We start from the raw sequence: 23,171 nt of genomic DNA on the forward strand, positions 1-23,171 counted from the left end.
GTTCGAGAAGCTGCTTCCCTAAACATCACAATATGGAAGAAAATAATATTATAACTTTAAATTATAATAGTATAACTTTCCTATAGTGCCGACTTTAAAATATGCCAACTAGAACTTGAGGACTATGAATTACGCAGTACACATGCCACATTGCAAACCTTTTTCAAATTTGACCATATGGTATGTTCACAAGAATAATGTTTTGGTTACTGATTAACTGGCTTACCTGAACGGCCTTCTGGGATTGGATGTCGACAATGAGCAGCCTATTCAACAACGGCTGTGTGGCGTAAATGAACTTGTCCTTCACATTGACAGCTGATGTCCACATACATTTTTGATCCTTCTCTCCCTCCACTTGTGGACAAACCTCCTCCTTCAGGAAGAAAAAAAGGTCATATGGAGAGTGAATGCATTTAAACAATGGCTAATTTCTGAGTTCAATGTCTCTTTTCTATAGAACACTGCTCACCAATACCATTACACTTCAATGAAGCCACATAGCATATATGAATCAGTTATTTAGAACAAATTCAACTGTGAAAGAAAACAGTGTAAGACTCTGTAGCATCTGCCACAGGGGAAGAGACTGATAGTGGGCAGACGTGTCATCATGAAGGCAAGCTCTGTCTAAATGTGAGTGTCTGTCAGACCTGAGGCTGAATGTGCAGTGGTTAAAGAGCTGAGAGCAGGGTTGATGGATGGCCACAGAGGTTGTGCAGAAGTAGGCATCTCCTGTGGTGATGCGGTTGACTGGGCTACTCAAGGGCTGCCAACGACAATCAAGACGGAGACTCAGACGGGTGTGACTGGGTTCGTGACTAGCGACACTCTTGCGAGATTCAAATACAGATTTAGTTGGTCCAACAGCCACTGGCTTTTAAGGTTTTTTTAAAGCTTATAAATTACAAAGCTCGCTCATGAGATCACAAAGAATCTTTTTTGCCTTGGTTTCTTATGTCCTAGTTTGTTTTAGTTACCAATTACACTCATCTGATGCTAGTTTAGTTACTGGTTTTGTCCTCTGTATTTATACCACTTAGTTGGGGGTTGTTGTTATTGTTAATGTATAGATTAGTTTGCATTGTTCCAATGTTTCTTCTGTGCTCCTGGGTGTTTTTGTTTTATTAATTTAATAAAGACTGCTGTAAATTGATCCATACATGCTCTCTCACTCTGAAACAATTTTTTTTTAAATAACTGATTTCTATGTGAACATATTTTAAAATGGATGAAATGTATTCCTGTGATGGTAAAGCTGATTTGTTTTCCGCATCATGACTCCAGTCTTCAGTGATGCTTCAGAAATCATTCTAATATACTGATTTGGTGCTCAAGAAATATTTCCTATCTTTATCAATAACCAGTAATTATCATGAATCATTTTAATATTTATTTTGTGAAAATTATTTAGATTATATATTTGTTTTTCAATTGAGGTGTCATTTTAACTTTTAACCAAAAATGTTGCACATTTGCTATTGAAGTTTTATAAAAACATAGTGTTTATCAATTATAAAATAGTGTCAGCTGCCACTATTTTAACTGCAATGATCACCAGTAAGATCTTTAAAACAATCAGTGAATATTTTAAAAAGAGGGAAGTACATGTAACAGTGATTTTCCACAAGCAGAGCATAGGAAAAACATATCGTAATGCTCTCTAAATGTTCTTCCCCAGACAGAGTTTACACTGGGGCTTGCCGTTATGGCCTGGCATTTGATTGATGTCCTAATAGAGGCCTGTTGCGTCTCTGGAGGCTGGAAACTCAAGCTCTCACCGCCCAGAGCTCCAAACAAACACAGCTGTCTCATCAGCATACCCAGCTCCAATGGAACAGCAGAACAGAGGAAGGCAATCATTTAATAGCTTGTGTAAATCTAGCAGCTCCCTATCAGAAAGAGCCAAGAAATTGAATGCACTCTCGGATGTAAGAGATGGAGGGAGGAGCTGAACTGATGTGTGTGCTGAGAATCAAACTCTACAGGGTTAAAGCACTGAGTATGGCTGAAAAGAAAGTTCAGTATTGCTATTTATACTGATATGCAAACAAGAAGCAGCAGAGGAATTACGGAAAATAAATGATGGATGGATGGAGCAGGTAGAATGAAGGATAGATGGGTGAATGGAATGAAGGAGAGAAAGAAAGAAAGAAAGGAACAAAGAATGGATGGAAAGAAAGGAAGGATGAAAGAAACAAAGGATGGATGGAGAGATGGAAGGGAAGAAAGCGAGAAAGAAAGAACGGGTGGATGGGTGAATGGAATGAATGAGGGAAAGAAAGAAAGAAAGAAAGAAAGAAAGAAAGAAAGAAAGAAAGAAAGAAAGAAAGAAAGAAAGAAAGAAAGAAAGAAAGAAAGAAAGAAAAAGGATCGAAGGAAGGTTGGATGAATGAATGGATGGAAAGAAAGGATGGATAGATGGAGAGATGGAAGGAAAGAAAGAAACAAAAAAAGAGAAAGAAAGAAAGAAACTAACTATAAATAGATGTATAAGAGAAGAAAAGAAACAAAGAAAGGATGGATGAATGTATGTATAAAAGGATGGAGAAGGAAGGAAGGAAGGAACGAACGAAAAAAGGAAGACATGAAGGAAGGATTTCTTTCTTCCTTCAAGTCTTCCTTTTTTCTTTCCTTCCTTCTATCCACCCGCCTGTCTTCCTTCTATCCACCCTCCGTCTCGAACTGGAAAGAAAGAAAGAATGGATGGATCGAATGAAGGATGATGGATTGAAAGAAAGGAAAATTGAAAGGCTGGATGGAGAGAAGGAAGGAAAGAAAGAAAAAGAAGGAAAGGGCCCAGAACGGAGCCTTGAGGCACTTCACATAGCAAGTCTGCAGACTCAGACCTTATTTGGTTAGCTGTGACACTGAAACTACGCCCAGATAAATATGTGGTGAGCCACTGCAGAACTGACCCTGACAGCCCGACTTGATCCCTTAATCTTTTCAGCAAAACCTGGTGGTCGACGATGTCAAGGGCTGAGGACAGATCCAAGAGAACTAGAACAGTGTATTTTCCAGAATCAGCATTCTAGATCTTTCATTGATAGGACAGCTTACCTGTAGGCCAAGAAGCTTCTCGCTGGGTTTGATGTGTCTCTGAATCTCACAGGCCACTGGCTGGATGACTTTAATACCGTCCTCATAAAACACATAGAACATGTTTCCAATCCCCAATCCTGTAATGGGACAAAAGTGTGTTCAGGGCTCAGATCCCCTGAAAACATGCTGGACCGCAGCATTAACACAGTCCAGACAAACACTTCACATTAATATTGTATTAAAACACCAGGCTTACCTTCCTCTCTCCACAGGATGTTTGCCACTGTAAGAGAACACAAAGAAAACTAACATGAGAGAGTTGTGAGGCACTTTACTCTTCTGAAAGTTTTAAAATCCAATACACCAGAGATAAAAGATGAACTCACACTTCTGGCTATAAACCTCCCACGGATTATTGCAACAACATTTGTAATTCTGGTTGGTTTTTCGAACGTAGTTTGAAGCTATGGAGAGTTGTATTTGATTTGGCCAAGTAATTATACTCTGCAACCCGAGGAGTTTATTGATTTGACTCGCTCATGTGTAATCAATACTGTGTCGGCATTATGCATTGAGGTCGGCCTGCAGGGATTTATACACACACGCAGAGCCACCAACCACAGAGTTCACACAGAGGAAACAATGTGCATAAGGGTGAAAAGCAGAGCTTATCTTTGCATTAAGCATGATTATTTACCCATAACTGCTGTGAATGGTATTACCTTTTAAAACACTTAAACTTTGGAGATTGAGATCAATGCCTTACTAACAATGATCAAATACCTTTAAAATGGGTCTTATGGCCATCAAGCAGCTTAGCAAAGCATAACCAAAAAATATCACACAATTAATGGCAGAATAATTCCAAAAGCATTTTAGAGCAGAATAAATGGGCTAATAACTACAATAAAACCCCTCTATTAGAAAGAAATCATCCCTGATGGCCCCAGCATTTGTGCTAAAAATAACAATGATGCCATTACCTTCAAACAACAGATATGCCATTCATCTTTGCAAAATAATTGTCACCCAGGAGGATCTATTGATAAATATATTAGCATGCAAGAACAGCACATTATGCCAGTAACAACCAAATTCTCCTCCTGATTACGTTATTACTGACTGTACACTAGTGCAGTCTGTAGTGAAGATGTGACCTCTAACCGTTCCTCAGCAATCTGATTCAATCTCTCAAAGACTGCCAATCAATCTCCCACAATCCACCTGTGCTACAATCCCTACGCCAAGCGATTCTCATTCTCCACACTCACTTCATCAAGAAGACAGGGGAGCAGAGTAACGCTTTCAAGAATAGTGAGTTCATCTTCAAAAAAGTCCTTAGTCAAGTTCTTTTTCAGTTAATGTATCGGCGCAATCTAAAAGACTTTTGTGAAAAATATTGCCACTGCATCAGCAATTGATGAAGAATGTAAAAAAAGACTGGGAAAACACGGAGCTCCGCTACAGAATGAAAGGAGAAGGGAGTGGTTTGGAAGAAGCCCTGTGTCTTCCAATAACACAGTGTACTGACACAATCTCACCGAGCAGGGAGAATAAGAGGTTCATTCAGTGGAGTCACTCTAGGTCAGGGTTCAATTAAAATTCAGACTCAACATGCAACCAAAAATACCATAACATTTTGTATGTTTGTGCTAAATCACTTTTTTTTTTTGGACATTCTCAGAACCTTTACACAAAAAAATGAAGGGCCAGATTGTAAGAGCCTCCTTACACATCAAAAAAAAAAAAAAAAAAAAAAGCGCAGATGGGAGTGGAAAGTTCTGTGCGTGATCTACTGACGAATTGACACAAATGCAGCCACATCATTTCCATAAAGGCCAACGCAGCTCAAATTAGAGTCTGGTTTAAGTGCTGTTTGTGGGCATACAGTAGGTAAATTGACTGGTATGATTCATTTAAATGCTCTCCTCCCATAAATTTTGCATCTACAATATAAGCAATAAAGTCAGCTGCAAAGTCAGCTGTTTTTTCACTGTTTGTCTTCAGTTAAATCCCAACAGTAGTTCTTTAAAGGGGACATATCATGCAAAATCCACTTTTTTTTAGCCCTTAAATGTATTTTGTTGTATATTTGGAGTGTTTATAAGTACAGACAAGTTATTATTCTCTTCAGGTGCTTTGTTTATATCTTTATATTCTGTTTTGGTCATATTTTGCAACCTGTTCAAATTTTTCAGTTCTCTATGACATTTTTTTGAACAATTACGTCACAGTATTTGCAGCGGAACTGACAAATAAGGGCATTGACTATCGGCCCAAAACTTCAAGCAATCCGCCATTTTTAATTCTCGCTCCGATTTTGTAGTCCAAGCTCAATGATGCAGAAGTTACGAGAGGGCAAGTCAAAATGTTTGGATGTAGTGACCCGAAGCACTTCAAGGATTTTGAATCTCCGCCAGTATAAAGAAGGGTTTGCCGATCGATTTCGTCTGAATGAGGGGTCAATTCCTTCCATCTTTGGAGAAGACGAAAGTAAAGTATTTTACTTTCTTAAAATACATGGTGGTCATGGTTTAGCAGTACCTTTGTCTTTCTTTGTTTTTCTTTTGAAGTAACATTACATGAAGTGACATTACACGTCATTTAGCTGCTGTGATGGTTTTCTAAACGTATCATATTATCAATCCAGATTTTTTGTGGTAAGATTAGACCGTAGTCATTTATCTTGTCAGTGTGCTTGTTTTAACAAGAGAAATAATCGACTTTCACTTATAACACAATACAGTTACATACCACTGAAATACATCCATATGAAGACGTTGTTCTGCAGGTTAGTCGTCGTCTTTTTCAAATCGCTCGCTCTAGCTTGAACATGTAAGGCTTGATGGACAAGTCTTCCGTTGTTGACATTTTGTGAACGTGTGAACAAAAATGTTCTTTGAAGCTATAGTATATAATCGTATATCTCTAATCAAACTACAAAAATGGCCGAACGGGGTGGAGTTGAACCGACCGTGAACTCAGCGACCTGGAGATTGGGCGGGGTATGACACATCTCATCATTGTCACATTAAACAAATCAGTAGTTTATTCACTATTTGACGTTGATTTTTGTATAAAAAGCACGGATCATTATAGAAAAAGCCCATACAAAAGCCCAGTTTGAACATTATATAACATAATTGGTTTCATCCATCAAAACGGTTCAGGTTAGTGGAACAGGGCTGCTGTGAGAAACCACAAACTCAAATGCACTCTGACCGAAGCGCTATGTTCTCGACAGCTGAGTCACATTTCAAGCTGCCAGTGGGAGATAAAGCAGTGGTACGAGTCGATTGCGATAGTGTAACAGGTGAAGGCCAGTGTTGGTCTCTAATTAGGTCTCCAACACAATGGAAAACTTATCAAGACAAATGCCTGGGGTGCGCATTTCAGCTTTGCCTCTCTGAATCATTCATGGACCTATCAAAGCATTCATGAGTTGAGAATACAACTTTGCGCCTATCGCGGAAATGCTCTGTTATGCAAATACCCCTGGTGGTCCTGCATAATTAAAAGAGCAAACATGATTTAATTATGACAATTATGAAGACTCAATAAGTGAATATTCTATACTATGAAGGAGTTGTTGAAGTAACCCTTCCTACTTTCTACATAGTGTGTTTTGTGTATATGGAAAAATACTGTGTATTCAGTAGGTTTGGAAGGTCATGCTACCTACAGTAACAGATGAGTGCTATACCTTATTTTGCTGGTATTGCTTTCTTTAAACTTTAATACAAGCTCCTACAGTCTTTTGGATATTGAGGTTAATGCCCTCAGGTATAGGGCAACACCTCAGAGAGTGGTTGATGCAGAAATAGACTCCGGAAAATACATTTGATGAAAGAAGGAAAAAGAAAATAGCCACTAATTTCTGCCTTAGAGCGGTAATATGTAATTTAAGGCTAAACTGTCCAAGAAAACAGGCCTTAAGACACAGCTTTGCACACACAAGGTTAATCTTTGCACATCATTAAATAGATTAAATTAATAAGAGAGAAAAAAGGCAAGTCTGTATGAAACAATATGCATATACACAGTTGGTGTCAGAAAGTATTTCTTGTGTTTTTGAAATGGTCTCTTATGCTCATTATTTATTTGTATTTATGCAATAAACAATACATTAAAAACAGTAATATTGTGAAATCTGTTATCTTTTTGAATATATTTTAAAATGTATTTTATTTCTGTGAGTCGCATGATCCTTTGGAAATGTAATATGCTGATTTGGTGCTTAACAATCATTTCTTGTTATTGCTAATGTTAAAAACAGTTGTGCCGCGTAAAGGGTTTGTTCAAAAATGAAAATGTTATTTACGCACGCTCATAAGACTTTTGTTAATCTTCGGAACACAAATGTTCTCAATCTATGAGATTTCGGTCTTTCCATTGTCAGCCTACGTAAATACCACTTCAAAAAGTTTTTAAAGCTAATCCGAATTGAGATGTTTAGTCCAAATTTCAATCAGATTTCAGTTTGGGAGATAAGAGTCTTATGGGTTTGGAACGGCATGAGGGTGAGTAATTAATGACATACAGTGCCCTCCACAATTATTGGCACCCCTGTTTAAGATGTGGTCGAGGACTTTTAAAAATTCTCCCTTTTTTTTAAACAACATAGAATCCAAATGCAAAAAAAGAGAAAAATCCAACCTTTTATGTAAGTACATTACTTTGGTGGTAATTTTTTTTTTTTAAATTTAGAAAAATAAAAACTTCAAATCCTGTGTCCCACAATTATTGGCACCCCTAACAATTCTGCTGAAAAATGTAATTGATTTAAAAAAAAAATATATTTTCTGTAGTTGCTAATGTTGGTCAGGGTATCTAGGAACTTTTAATTAGTAATTCATGACTTCCTATTTCCCTGGGGTATAAATATGACATGACACAGAGGCCTAATTCTCTTACCCATTTGTCAACATGGCAAAGACAAGAGAACACACCATTCAAGTAAGGCAGATGTGTGATGACCTTTATAAGTCAGGCAATGGCTACTATGAAAATAGCCACTCACCTTATATTGCCCGTATCTAAAGTTAGAGGAATCATTAAGAAGTTTAAAACAACAGGAACAGTGACAAACAAGGCTGGAAGAGGTCCCAATTTTATCTTGCCACAACGCACAGTGAGGAGGATGCTAAGAGAAGTAAAAAAAAGTCCTAGGCTCACTGTCACAGAATTGCATCAAATAGTGGCATCTTGGGGTCACAAAATCTCCAAAACAACCATCAGACGCTCTCTACATGCCAACAAGATGTTTGGGAGGCATGCTAGGAAAAAGCCTTTTCTCACTAACACTGACAAACGTAAACGTCTGGAGTTTGCCAAGCGGCACTGGGACTTCATCTGGGATCGTGTGCTTTGGTCGGATGAGACTAAGATTGAGCTTTTTGGCAACAAACACTCTAAGTGGATCTGGTGTAAAACAAAAGATGTGTATGCCGAAAAGTACCTCATGCCCACCGTGAAGTATGGTGGAGGATCTGTGATGCTGTGGGCCTGTTTCTCTTCCAAAGGCCCTGGGAACCTTGTTAGGGTGCATGGCATTATGAACGCTTTGAACTACCAGGACATTTTAAATAAAAACCTGATGGCCTCTGCCAGAAAGCTGAGGATGGGCCGTCATTGGGTCTTTCAGCAGGATAATGATCCAAAACGTGAGGCAAAATCTACACAAAAATGGTTCAGTCACAAACTCAAGGTCCTCCCATGGCCATCTCAGTCCCCAGACCTCAATCCAATCGAAAACCTGTGGGGTGAGCTAAAGAGGAGAGTGCACAAGAGAGAGCCCAGGATACTGGATGATCTAGAAAGATTTTGCAAAGAAGAATGGTCAAAGATCCCTCTCTCTGTGTTCTCCAATCTTGTGAAATGTTATAGGAGGAGATTAAGTGCTGTCTTGTTGGCAAAAGGGGGTTGTACAAAGTATTAACATCAGGGGTGCCAATAATTGTGGGACACATGATTTGAAGTTTTTATTTTTTTAAATTTTAAAAAAAAAATTTACCACCAAAGTAATGTACTTAAATAAAAGGTTGGATTTTTCTCTTTTTCTGCATTTGGATTCTATGTTGTTTAAAAAAAAGGGAGAATTTTTAAAAGTCCTCGACCACATCTTAAACAGGGGTGCCAATAATTGTGGAGGGCACTGTATATGTAACTATAGTTACTATAGTTTTCATTTTTGGGTGAACTATCGATAACCCTTTAATATTTTTAGGAAAATCATATATATATATATATATATATATATATATATATATATATATATATTAGGATAATTTGATGTATAGTTAAGCATTTATTTGACCACTTAGTAAAAATATATATAATGAATTCTTGAGTAAAAGTATTAATTTCTTTAAATTTTTTTTCTTTTTAATGGTAGTTTAAATGAGCCTGAATCATGCACAATAAGACAAAAATAGGGTTAATTTAGGTATTTCATTGCAAAAATATGCCATCTTTGTGTTGCTCAAACTCAATGTTGCCATCTTTATACAAAAATATTTTGTTTTTGTTAATGGATAGTAAATGAATATTTCATTAAAAAATGACAATTTTTCTCATAATTTAATCACCCTCATGTTGCTCCAAATCCAATGAATGGAGACTAGAGGTTTCAGACCGAGTCTATGTGACATATGCTATGATCTAACATTTCTAAAGTAATAAAAAAAAATCCCTGTGTGAGAAATAGACCAAAATAGACTGAAGCCTGCTGTGTAATGGCTGAGAGTGGTGAACAAATTCTTTAGACAAGTTTTCTGAACTGGGACTCTTTTTATTTTCTGAACAACTTGTCATTAGAATTAGAAAGGAACAAAGGAATAAATGGCCGCATACAGTTCAACATTTCTTCAACATAGATCAGAGGTGTCCACACTTAAGGGACTGTTCATTATTTATTTAAGGGGCCACCGGAGGAGATTTGAGATCTGTAGTCAAAAAAGACTTGACCAGCGATATTTTTTTCTATGACCCTCCAAAATGATTGTGAAAAAAGGCATGACCCTCCCCGATAATTTATTACTTCTGTACTGGTTTGCGCTTGGCAAAGATGTTCAGATAGCCATTCCATGATAAACGACTAAACTCCTGCTGTCTCATCTTGCTAAGGCTGTAACGATAGACGAAATCTACAATTCGGTTTGTAGCACGATTTTTGATTTGAAAAAACATTAATAAAAAAAATCATGTTTTTGGTGCTGATGCAGTGGTGACGTGGCACTGCAAATAAAGTATTAAGACTAAAAAGTAATAAAGTAATTAAGATACAATTTATACAAAATTAAATTCACTTTAAAGAAAGGCTTTCTACAAAACAGAAAGTGGTCAAAAACATGCCTGGCCATGTCTCCTGATATATTGCATAAGCTATAGTTTTCATTATCAACATAGATGGAAAACAAAAAAACATTATAACAAAGATGAAAAAAAAATGTTTGTTTTAAACGATGTTTAAAAATTATCGTGAGGTCGAGAGGTTCAGCTCGGCTCGTATCTTCCTAGCACACGACACAAGCCACAACATGCGAGCACAACGATTTCCACGCGATATCTCCCGAGAGAAAAAAAAATCATCTGCAAGCTTGTAAAACAGAAAAAAAAAATAAAAAAATCACACCGTGTAAGCCCACCTTAAGGGAATATGAATATATAAACAGACGTTTCAGTATTAAATATATTTTCTGAGAATTTGTATTTCATTGTTTCATTGTACTAACATTGTTGTGGAAACACAATAGAAATGGAAACTAAAATATGGTAGTATCGTGCTACAGCGCACATTATATCAGCTGCAGTTCCTACCCTATCTCACGACCAATTCGTACGAGTGATTCAAAAGTGGCTAATTCGTACTAATTCATACGACCTCACTCGTAGAAATTTGTACGATTTGTCTAAACCCACGTGACGGTTATGTTTAGGGGCGGGGTCAGGGGTAGGTCATTCGTACGAATTCATACGAATTGGCTAATTCGTAAAATATGTACGATTTAGCTAAATCGTACTAATTCGTACGAGTGAGGTCGTACAAATTGTTACGAATTAGCCACCTCTGGATTTTTGTTGGGTCAGACCCATTTAATGGCAATGGGGGGCCGAGACCAAGAGAGCTATAATAGCTACATGGAAAAAATATGCACCAAACAAGCCACTTTGAAATTTACCTGTTTTGATGAATATAAAAGTTGGGTGACCCTCCCCTATAGACTAAAAAAAGTTGGATGACCCTTCCCTCAACAAAGAATGAAAAGATGACCCTCCCCTATTTTCCTCCGGTGGCCCTTTCCATAAATACAGTCCCAAAGTTAAAAACTTTTTTAATGGCAGTAAGTATGTAAGTAAGCATGATCACTGGCATAACCCAGCATGCAACAGCAAAAATATGCCTCCATTGTTTTGATGGGCCTAGTGTATGACAGAGAAGAACACAAAATTACAGGGTGTGAAATGATAACTCTGACAAGCTGTCTATAGAGTTAGAGCATAATTCCTGATCCAAAAAAAAAAATCTGACAATTGGACAATAACCATCCCATTTGGCTTTTGGCAAGGCACTTGCCAACATATGAGAGTTTTGTTTGACTGAGGAAATGTGGGTACTAAGACACATTTTGTTTCTCTCTGCATCTGTTCCTTTATTTCCATTCCCCATCTCTCATGATAACACCAGAGCAAACATGGAATCCCATAATCCAACAAGAACACAGCTGCGAGAGACCACAGAGATCAGCACTACTGTTGTTTGTATGTTTGCAACAGGTGGTGTTTATCCGACAGCCTTAAATACTTGTCCAGTACTTTTCCCCTTGACAAGACAGGAAAGGCTTATTGTCTCGTTTCTTCTTATAGATGATGAGCACAAATCACACTAGAGTGCTTCGCATCACGCCAGCTTCAATTCACTCGCCTGTTTAAATCCCTCTCCCATCGCACACATCTGCTGACATTCTCATGGCAAATACATCTTTTAGGACACGAGATGTACTCAAATATTTGATGATAGCAGTATACCTTGCGACAGTATTTGCTGTCTTAAGTATTCATTGAATTAGGGTTTTTGCACCGATTTACAAGGGAGATTTTTGGTGTGGGACTGTTATATTCAGCGTAAAGGCCTGTTCACACTGGAAACTGAAGACTGGAGTAATGGCTGCTGAAAATGCAGCCTTGCTATTGCAGTAATAAATTCATGTTTTAAAGGGATTGTTCACTTTGAAATTCATTTTTGATATGTTTTAGCTTACCTCAAGGGCATACAAGATGTCGGTGTCTTTGTTTCCACAGTAGTTTCAATTTTGATATTTTTAGGTCAAACTGTTGTTGTCTATCAGTCATATAATGGAAGTCTAAATGAATATAAATGAACTATCCCTTTAATCTTCACTTCGTCTTCTAATTTTCACTGTATTTCTGATCAAACAAATGCAGCCTTGGTGTTAAGAGACTTTTCGAAAAAACATTGAAAATCTTGTCGACCCCAAACTTTAATGCAGTAGTCTATATGCAAAAATATATTACATTTGCAAATAGCCAAATCCTATTTGTCAAGCCAGACATGTTGTGCCGATTTTATAAACAACAATATTTGAAAGTGACACCTGGCCAAAGTGTTCAGCAACACAGTCTGTGGAAAGTATGACAACAAGGGAAAAAAAATAAAAAAATTCACATTTTAATACCATTAGAAAAAAAATTGGAAGATAGTGTACTTCCATTGTAGTGGACTTTTACTCAGTGGCCCTTGAAGATAAGAATTTCTTTGACAGACACCTAATTTCATGATCTCTAGAGCACAGTGGCTGGGCCGAGGGACACTGTCTGACCTTTAAATCTTGGGGAGAGAGAGGGATGGGACCAAGATCATTATCTCCCCTCCGAGTGTTGTGTGTTTTCCCCCGCTGACCTGTAGAACGGCACTGACCCCAACTACTGATGGCTAACCACCAACCTCACCTTGTTTTGCCCTTTAGATGTACGATTACTTTTATCGCACGCCCCTTGCAACCTTTCAGAAGCTGCAATCCTTACTTCACATTCAAAAGCCAACACACAACTTTGCTATAGTTCTAGCTATTGCTGATCTGTATCAATGGTCATCTTATAACCATCTGTATTTTCAGGCATATAATGTATAGAAAAGATATTTCACATAAATAAGTTGGACAAATTCATTGCAAAGGTTTGTTGATATCCATATAGTCATTGGGCACAATATGGAAATGTATTTACCAGGCTAGTGCGTTCTGTGGAAGCAGGGAGCCGTGTATCATCCCAGGCTTATGAGTTCAGACCTGCCGTTCCAGGACTAATGTGAGAGGAAATCCCAGCTGACAGTGCAGGATTGTTCCTCTCATTCACAATGAAAGCAATACCACAGACTATCAAATCCAACTATTTAGCCTGGTTTCAACAAAAGAGACGAATCAGAACTATTAAAGGAACAGTTAACCCAAAATGAAAACATTTGCGCATGTTGATGAAAACCTGTATGACGTTCTCAAAATGAAAATGTATTCTAGAATACAAATGATTCGAGACGCCTATGAGAATATTCTCACACGCAGAGACATCGATCTATGAGATGGTCTAAAGCGAGTGTTGATCCAGACAGCTGGAGGAGTTGAAGGAGCAGAGATCAAAGGCTCTGGATGAACTGACTCCAGATCTGTGGGCATGCTGTAGTGAATACTGTCAGCCTTTATGCATGCAGGGAAAACACAGGCAGCACTGGCTCTGGTTGTATGACCTGTGAGGAAACTCTAGCCTTCTGTCTGTGCAGTGCATTGAGCGGTCACATCTCGCTAAACTACAATACCCAGACCTCTGAACTATGCATCCCAACACCTTCACAAAACTATTAGGAGAAACATGACCGATGACTGTATGGTGACCTTTGACGTTCCTTTGAATCCTTCACTGCCCAGAACTTCATGGCTTACAATACAATGAACCACCAGACTGAATAAACAAGCACATAAAAACACATACTCAATCATTCAAAAGTTTGGGGGTAAGTAAGATTTGTTTTTACAGATAAATGAATACTTTTATTCAGCAAGGACACTTTAAATTGGTCAAAACTGACAGTAAAGACCTAATGTTATAAAAAAAACACTTTATTTGTCTTATAATATGCATTTATTTTTAACTGATTTGCTCAACGACTCCCAAATGATTCGTTCAATGATTCATTTTCCCAAACACCTCCTTTGAGTGACGCGAATCTGCGGCGATTGGTCAAATGTCCCAGTCAGTTGTTATTGGTAAACCGCAGGCAGAGATTGTCGGCAACGGAACGCCCATAACCAAGATTATAGCTTGTGTTGTGTTGAAAATTGTATATAGTGTTTGAACAAACATGTCAGAAAAAGTACACTTTCCACACGGTCCCTTACTCGCGTCTCCGTCAAGAGCAAGCTTTCCCGGCGAAACTCACATTGAGGGGCTTTTGAGGGGCAGTGCTTATTATATAGAGCGAAGTCATATTTGGCTAAGTCGTTTAGGAGGTAATTGCCATTTTTCAATGAATGTCTGGTGAATATCAAAAACAAAACTAACTTTACCCCGCTTAGAAAGCTGCGTGGAGTGTACACAACACAATATAACTATATTGTGCATGCGACAGAAAACATAACAGCAAACATTATTAATATTACTCACAGATTGTGATTCGGAGGAGGACGAACCTGATCCATATACACTGGATACTGAGCCCTCCTTCCGGAACAACTGGCTTGCGAATGATTCGTCATTAAAATGATGAGAACACAAGGTTCGGGCTATACTGTTGTGGTATCATTGCAAATATGAACTCTGACCACTGATTCTTCACATGCTCGTCCCTGGACAATGGAAACAAGTGGCTGAACTGTCTTTGCAATGTAGAACACAGCGTCTTCTCGACATGATGCGATTCAGCTGAAGTATTTGAATGTGTTCTAGCGCGCGCAGTTGTTGGGAGCGGCCAATGAGCTCTCTACGTCACGATGTAACAGCTAATGACTCGTTTCAAAAACAATTCATTTCATAGACTCAGAGTCGACTCTCACTTTTGAAAGACAATCACTTTATATACGGTGCACTTTCTGATATAAATCTTTGCAGGATGTTTTCATTCCCTTAGAGCTATATTCCACACTACATGAACAGTCATTTTCAAAAATCCATGATAGGGGCTCTTTAAGTCTTATTTTCCTTTTATTTCAATGCAGAGCACCATAAAACTCCTGACAAATATTGAAAAATCAGGCCGCTGGGATTCTTCTTCCATTATTTTATCTCTTTTTGGTAGCCTACTATTATTATCTGAAGTTTATAAACTATTAATGTTCAGTCTGATGAATAATGCATAGAAACAGGAAGTGAATTTCCATCATAGGGAGGGATGGACTGCACATCATGACTTATACATACACGTTTTTCTTGCGGAGTCCTCCACGAACAGAGAGGAGATGTCCTCGTCCACACCCGCCTCGTTACGCGCAATGCAGGTATAGGCGCCGGTGTCCTCAAAGTGAACATTACTGATGTGCACCTCGCTCCCGTTAGCTGGAAAGAAAAGAAAGAACGAAGGAAGGACTGAAGTGAACTTTTCCTCCATCACCTCTCTAAATCGATTGTGAAGGAAACGGCTCCATTTATGCAAGCGCCTCTAATGGGATCATGAAAATGTGTTTGATAACGGCTGAAACATTTATAGTGTTCTCAAGTTGTCATGTTAGCTTTAGCTGACTTGAGGAACATTTGTTGATGAGAGGCCCCACAGGGGGGATTTGTGGGATTGAGGAAAGATCTAGATTATGACAAACACGTCAATCACTGCTAGAGTGGAACCAGCAGGCATCACGGCTATATTAAGCTCCTTCAGAACGGCAAGATCATTGTCTGCTTGTGTAAAGATACAGGCACTTTTTCCCAAGGTGAAATCAGCTAGTGTAAAGGCTTTTGTTGAGAATATAGGATTCTACTGCCTTTAGGGTTGGGAATTGCCTGAATTCCAGAACTGGTTGCTTTGATAAAAAAAAAAAAAAAATCTGTTAACGCTTCTCACACATGCATTTTTTCTGGAATAGATAGCCACCCATTTAACCTGAATGGTAAGGAAGAGGTCCAGTTATCCTGTGCCAGGAATTCTGTGTATAATGCGTGTAGTGACATCGCCACTCTGGATTGGTCGCTTGTCTTTTGCTTGGCTAACAGTTTCTCAACAGAAATGTGCACCAGTTGAGCAAAGTAAACACAAAAATAAAAGAATACCCGATCATCTTCCACAATACAGTCGCTATTTACATCTCATACAGTCTGTAATGTCTTGACACATTTGTATTACATTCCAAAGAGGTTTAGAACCATATCCGGACAGGCCGGGCCAGATCGACACGAAATGGAATGGTTAAGCAATGAGAATGGTGTGGCTCAATGGTGAAAAAGTGGCTAATGACTTTTGAGTGATTTTTATCTCATCATTTGGCAGTGAATTCCCCCCCACAAATATTACTTCTTAATGGCACTAAAAGATTCTTTACATGAAAGGAACCAGAATGAAAATGGTGTAATTCTTTAAGATTGACATCCATAATTGTCCTATAGAGAGGACATGTTTAAATGCTTGTATCCTTAAATGTAATTTCTGTGCCATTTGCAGCATTACAATCAGAAATCAGAAAAAGATTCAGAAATTTCCTATGGTTATTTGTTTGTACCCTGAAGTGTGAGTTGTTTGGAGAGTTTTGTGGTTATGTCCATGCCGTTCTTCAGCCATGAGAGTTGTGGGTTGGGAATGCCTTCAGCGTAGCACCGCAGACTGGCCGTGACCCCTGGCTCGCGCGCCTGGCTCTCTGGATACACCCGGATAACAGGGGGGACTATGAATAATAAAAAAAAAAAAACAGAGGGAAGGACAGAGTGTTAGCAATAATGATAATGAATGAACAGTCAACGTCCTGGGCAAAGCATTGTGAGCCAAGTTGATTGTAGAGACCATTGGTGGCACTGGTTTTATTATTCAATGCTTTTGGGAACTAAGAGTTTTTTTTAATTCTACAAGAAAGTATATACATATATAATTTTGCTTTATTTACTTTATTTAGAACTCTCTAAGTGAGGAAATGGGAGAAATGAAAGGAAATGTTTGGATAGTCCCGGCAGGGTGACCAATTTTGTAGCACACAAGGGGGTTGATTTAATGAAATGCTTAGCTTCAAGGCACAGGGAGTGAAATAAGTGCGTTAAGCTCCCTGGGACTGTGGGGTTCAACTCAACTCATGAAAAGCAGAAATCATTTAGTGTAAAAATCGCGAGCTCAGGTCCTTGTGGTGTTCCAAGATCAGCTCATTGCTAATGAGCAGATTTTGATAAACAGTACACCGTGTGAAAACAAAGCCATGATGCATGAAGGAAAAGTAGGAAAACGTATAATCTTCTCAGTGTAATTCTGAGTTTGAGAAAGAAAGTTAAAAATCAACATTTTACCCTATTTCAATATTAATATTTCATGAAAAATGTTGCTTGGTGTTCTGAAAAGTGTTTTGAAGCTATTAAAATAGATTTGTGTGAGGAAGTCATTATTCTCCTAATATATTCCATCAAAACAATGTTATATGGATGTGTGTCAATGTAATTTTTAAAGCTTGACAGATCTGGTTTCCTTTCATTTTTAATATTTGGAAAAAAAAATGTAATGTAAATATAAATTGCACAGACAATTAAAAAAAAAAGCACTAATTTTGAAAACAACAACAACAACAGGATAAATCAGATTCTCCTTAAATTCAACAGTCATTCTTAAATGTCAGTTAAATGCTCTTTAATACTTGATTCTAATTGGTCATTAAGTAAGTGTGAATATGCTTGTATATTTAATACTTTAATTATATGGAGAAAAATACCAAGGATAATCTTCAAAAACACTCATTTTAGGGGGAAAAAGCAACCACATAAAAGTTGGCAAAAATGACAGTAAGAATTAAATTTTGTGTGAATTATCCCTTTATTTATCCTTTTTTTAAATTATAGCAAGGGAATTACATTAGAAAAACCAAGTGACAGAATTGGTTAAGTGGGACTATCACATAACCAGCTCTCTCTCTCGTTCTTATTCGTCCCTAAGCTTAACCTAGAAATGATATAAAATCCCTACGAAATGACTTTTCTTTCTGTGTGTGTCTACCTTGATCTGTCTTTGTGTGTATTTATTACCTGGGGATCGACTTGAGATTGTCCCCATGTGTGAAACACATCAAAGCTGACAGCTCTATCACAAAATTCTCATGGCCCCTCGTCTCCTCCAATCTCACTCCTTTTTCTTTGTTTTCCTCTGTGTTGTTTTTCTGTGCGAATAAGCAAGTGTTTTGGCCTGGTAGTGTGTAAGTCCGCCATCACTGGACCGGATAAATTCTCTGTGTGTATTTGTTCCTCCGTGAAATTGAGAGTCAGATTTATTAGTTTATGTTTGTCTTTGTCTCTCTTGGTGTGCAGACGTGTCCATTACATGTGGAACAGAGAATTGTGTGTTTTTCTAGTGCTCCGGTGTGTGCGTCGGTGCTGATGAGCTTTCAGTGTCCTCGATTAGAGTTTCCTCTCCATTTCACCATCTCGGAGACAGCAGGTCTCTGTGAACCTGTCCGACCCCTTTCATTTTCACAGCTAACACTGCTCTTAAACAAATAATGACACCCACACACACACTGTATACATACGAATCACAGAGATGGTTATTAATGTTTCTCTTTTTTTGCCTGTTTTTTTTTTTAGCCTTGGATAACCATCAGGTGAAACCCTGCCTTAAAAATAAAGCAACAATTATGTTATATCATGTTAACGCAGGAAGTTAATTAAAAATTCTTTGAGAGAAATGCAAATGTTTTAGCTTAAATGAATGTAATAATAGTAAAAACATTAGAAAACTGACTGTGGATTGTAAAAAGTTAAAAAGATCAGGCAAAATTCCATTGCTCTTGGTCATCAGGAAGCATAATTAGGTGAAGGGGAGCACTAGTGCCCTTGTGGCTCAAAACACAAAAAGGGAACATGCGTCACCACTTAATTAATTTCTCGTTTTCTCCCAGGTCTGACCACGATTAATTGCTAGGCAACGGCTCCAGAGGCAAATTCAATTGTTTTTCATTCAATTGCATTGTGATCTTATTATTTAGTGCACATGTGCTTCATGTGTCAATGAGAAAAAACAAGGAAAAATGTAGCAGGAGATCAAGGAATGGTGAAAATCATACAGTTTCACCTGCAGAGAACAAAAACGATGCAAAAGACATTATTCATTATTCATTATTCATTATTATGTTAGAGTACTCCTCTAACAACAATATTATTTATTAATAATAATGTATTATATGATTTTTTATGCATAAATCTCTCTATAACATAAGTAAAAATTATAATGATTAATTATGTCATAATTACCCTAAGTAAAATATATAATACAATTACAAATTATGATTCATATATGATGCATTTATTTTATATACTATTCATAGCTGAGTTTTTTTTTTTTTTTTTTTTTTTTTTTTTTAAATACAGATGTAAAGGCCTGTACATAACAACAACTATATTAGCTTAAACAACTGCGGACGATGACGTTTTGATTGGCTGTCATTGTTTTTATTGTTCATCAGCTAAAAAAAAAAAAAATTCGTTCTGAAAGTGACAAACCGTTTCTTTGTGCCTTTATAGGTGTGGTGTGGACTCTGCTATTCTTTTATATTTAGAAAAATTTTTAGAAATATATTTTTATTATCACCATAGTTATCGTCCTTCGTGTGAACTTTATCAATATGTTTCAGCTATTAACTTTACATACTCAAGCTATATACGTACTTTTCACTTATTTAAAGCACGTAACATAACATGCCACCTACAGTATGATATGTGAGATGATAATGCTTGTTGTCAAGTACTATTAGTGTTTGCTATGAACATATACTACATTGCACAAGCTACTGTACAGTAAAGTGCATATCAAATTTTGGATTGAATTCATGCTCTCTTGAATACTTGATTCTGACTGCTAATTACACAAGTGAATATGCTTGTATATTACATACCATTAACCTGCAGGATGTGTGTTTGGAATAGCTGTTCGTAGCCGTCTGCATGGCAGGTGTAGTTGCCCATATGTGTAGTGGTCACTTTGGTAATGTACAATGATCCATCATCGCCGAAATCCTGTTAAAAATACACACAATTACATTAAAATTACCTTAAAGAGTGAGAGATTATGACACACAAGTGGAAACAACAGCCCAGAACTGGAAATACCACAGTGAACCACTATAACCAATGTTAGTGGGAGTGCAATCAAGCATCCAGATACTGGATTGCAGAGAGAAAAGAAACCAGCTTGCTGTGAAACTGTTCTGTGACATAGTGAAAAGAAAATACAGAGGGATTGAGAGTGAGAGAGAGAGAGAGAGAGAGAGAGAGAGATGGAGAGAGAGAACGAGAATGGGCACAGTTAAAAACAAGGTAATCAATAGGAGCAGATTGTAGCGTACATTTACATCAGCTCTGCTGCAGGCTGTCATTAAAGCGCTACACACACCATTTATTCTCAACACACTGCTTCTGAGAAAAACAACAAACTTAAAGGAACAGTTCATTCAAAAATTCAGCATTTTGTCATAAATTACTCAACCTCCCTTTCTTCTAATTTCGTGTATGACCTTTTTTTTTCTTTTGCTGAACACCAAAGATGATTTTTGACACAAAAGAAAGATATATAATATATATGAAAGAAAGTACATACCGCGTACTTTCAAATTTCATGCTAGTGAGTAAATTATATAATTTTTATATTTGGGTTAACCATCTCTTTAAAAATGACAAAAGAATTGACAAAAAAAAAAAAGAAAGTATTTATGCAGAAGGTATAGAACATGCATCTAAACTCCACAAAAAATGTGCAAATAATTAAGGCTGTCAACTGTTGAAAGAGTTACATGATAAACAGATGAAATTGAAATGAAGATAATTCAAAGACTACATTATCAAGTCATATAGCATTAACAGACATTTAATCTACTGTACATACCCACATAGTTCTAACAGAAAAGGGGTGTGCAAGGGGGTTAGATTTGATGTTGTAGACACACCTGGGGGCCGGATACTTCTCCTTCATTATTTATAGAGTTCAAACTAATATTCGACACCAGTGGCACCAAAAAACTAACTATAATATTTCCATGGAGTGGCTTTATCAGAAATGCTCAAAACTACTAGCTTATAACAAAAAGTCATGTATTTTGGCCTATATCATTCCTCCTTTAATAGCCTACATCTCAGTATGTCAATATAATAAATGTCAATATAATACATTTTTATATGAATATCCCACATTTCTGCTACAATCTCATGATTTCAGTTAGTGTTACCACAGTAACCGGCCACATATACAATATATGTTAATAGACAAGCTGTGGGCTGTAACTGGCCTTTGGACATACCTGGAATGGAACAATCAATGAAAGAACGTCAGTTTAGCTGTGTTAATATGCACTAATAAGGATGCAAAACTGCTCACTACAGCCCACGACCTTGATTGTGCAAAATCAACAAATAAACAAGAGCTTTTCACCACAACATGCTCAAAACCGCAGTACAGTAAAAAGTGCTTTATAAAGAGGCAAAACAGGGGAGCCTCTGAATATGAAACGAAATCAGATCGTACCAAGTCATTTGAAAGTCTAATGATAAGAATAGAAAAAAGAAGAATCAGCAACAAGCAGCATCAGAGATAAAACAAAACAAAGGCTGAAGAGAAACGCCATGGATGTCCAAACAAAACCCCATGAAGCTAATAAATTCACGCCACTGTTTTTACAAGGTTCATTGGCCTTTTTCTGTCACCCTGATGCTCGGGAACATGAAAGTGTTCCTTCAAGGACGATTCAGATGGTTCTGATTAAATATGTAAATTTTGATTTGATTAGGCTGCAGAATCCAGATCAAACCAGAATCATGCAGTAAGATTGAATATACGTGGACACTCACATGTATGCACACAAACCCACAATTAATGTGTACTAGAGATGAGCAGTTGGCGGTTACAGCCGCGGATAAACCGCGTATCGGGCGGATGACGTGATGAAAATTGTTTTTTAATTAAATCCGGGTGGGTGGCGGGCGTTAGAACCAATCAAATGAAAAATATATGTATACATTGTTAAATATTGTTATGTGACTATAACTACATCCAAAAAAATATAATCGAGCACACTTTGAAATAGTCAGATTTTCATCAGGCAGCAAGTCAAGTCTATGCAAAGACTGCTTGTTATTATTAGAGATGGCAACGCCGTCGAAGAAGGTCCGTGACAGACTCAAAAAAGAAGAATTAAAAACAAAGGAAACAGAAGGTCTGAAAAGTGTTGCCTGGAATAAGTTTTATCAGGATGACAGTGCAGGCTCTGTAATTTGCAAAACTGGCAAAGCAGTTTATGTTCATGACAGCCACAAGATGGGTACGTCTAATATGCTGCATCACAAGTGTGCTGCTAAACCTCGAACCTCCACGAACACCTTGACAAGTTTCCTCCGTTAATTTAGGCTATTTATTTATTTTTGTCCCTGTGCGTCGATTGGAGACGGCGTTCACTGCTGATATTCTGAGAGCTTTCTAGTCTCGCGGCTGTCATTAGCAGCGCCTTGTATCGCCCAATCAGCAGATGACGGGCAGGTGCGGTTTTGAAAATTGTTCAAAAACATTGGTGCGGATGGATGATGAGTTTTGTGATGCCATTGTGTATGAAATAATAGCCCATCCGCGCATCTCTAATGTGTACACCAGAATTGTGGAGAATTTAACTAACAGCACTGATGCTTTTAACTTAGCTCAGTTTTCTACTTAATGATCTACTTTTACAATGAGTGCCAGCATGATGGTACCTTGCTTTTATGCGACATTATATTGTGCATACAGCTTTAAAACCTGACAAACTGAGGCAATAATCAAACCCATACTCTCTCTCTCTTAAGTTCTGTTGAGAAGTGTGATTCATTTATGGGAATTCATTCAGATGATATATTTGATTCCCTGACTGATTCTAACTGTATCTATCAGTTTAATACAAAAATCTATTCATTGATGAATTTTGTTA

At 37.5% G+C, this 23,171-nt stretch overlaps 1 protein-coding gene across 2 annotated transcripts in view; it reads right to left on the reverse strand.

The window, feature by feature from the left end:
* Positions 1-23,171, reverse strand: part of fstl5 (follistatin like 5) — a 117,184-nt gene that overhangs the window by 12,959 nt on the left and 81,054 nt on the right. For both annotated transcript variants that reach the window (XM_039649087.2, XM_089134980.1), the window contains exons 8-13: positions 20,121-20,241; positions 16,764-16,925; positions 15,475-15,609; positions 3,302-3,328; positions 3,064-3,182; positions 227-376 (exon numbers count right to left, since the gene is read on the reverse strand). In XM_039649087.2, the coding sequence (XP_039505021.2) occupies positions 227-376; positions 3,064-3,182; positions 3,302-3,328; positions 15,475-15,609; positions 16,764-16,925; positions 20,121-20,241 (714 nt within the window). The remainder of the gene's footprint in view (positions 1-226; positions 377-3,063; positions 3,183-3,301; positions 3,329-15,474; positions 15,610-16,763; positions 16,926-20,120; positions 20,242-23,171) is intronic.

The sequence above is a fragment of the Pimephales promelas genome, chromosome 9 (genome assembly GCF_988280905.1).
Source record: "Pimephales promelas chromosome 9, fPimPro1.hap1.1, whole genome shotgun sequence".
Classification (NCBI taxonomy): Eukaryota; Metazoa; Chordata; class Actinopteri; order Cypriniformes; family Leuciscidae; genus Pimephales; species Pimephales promelas.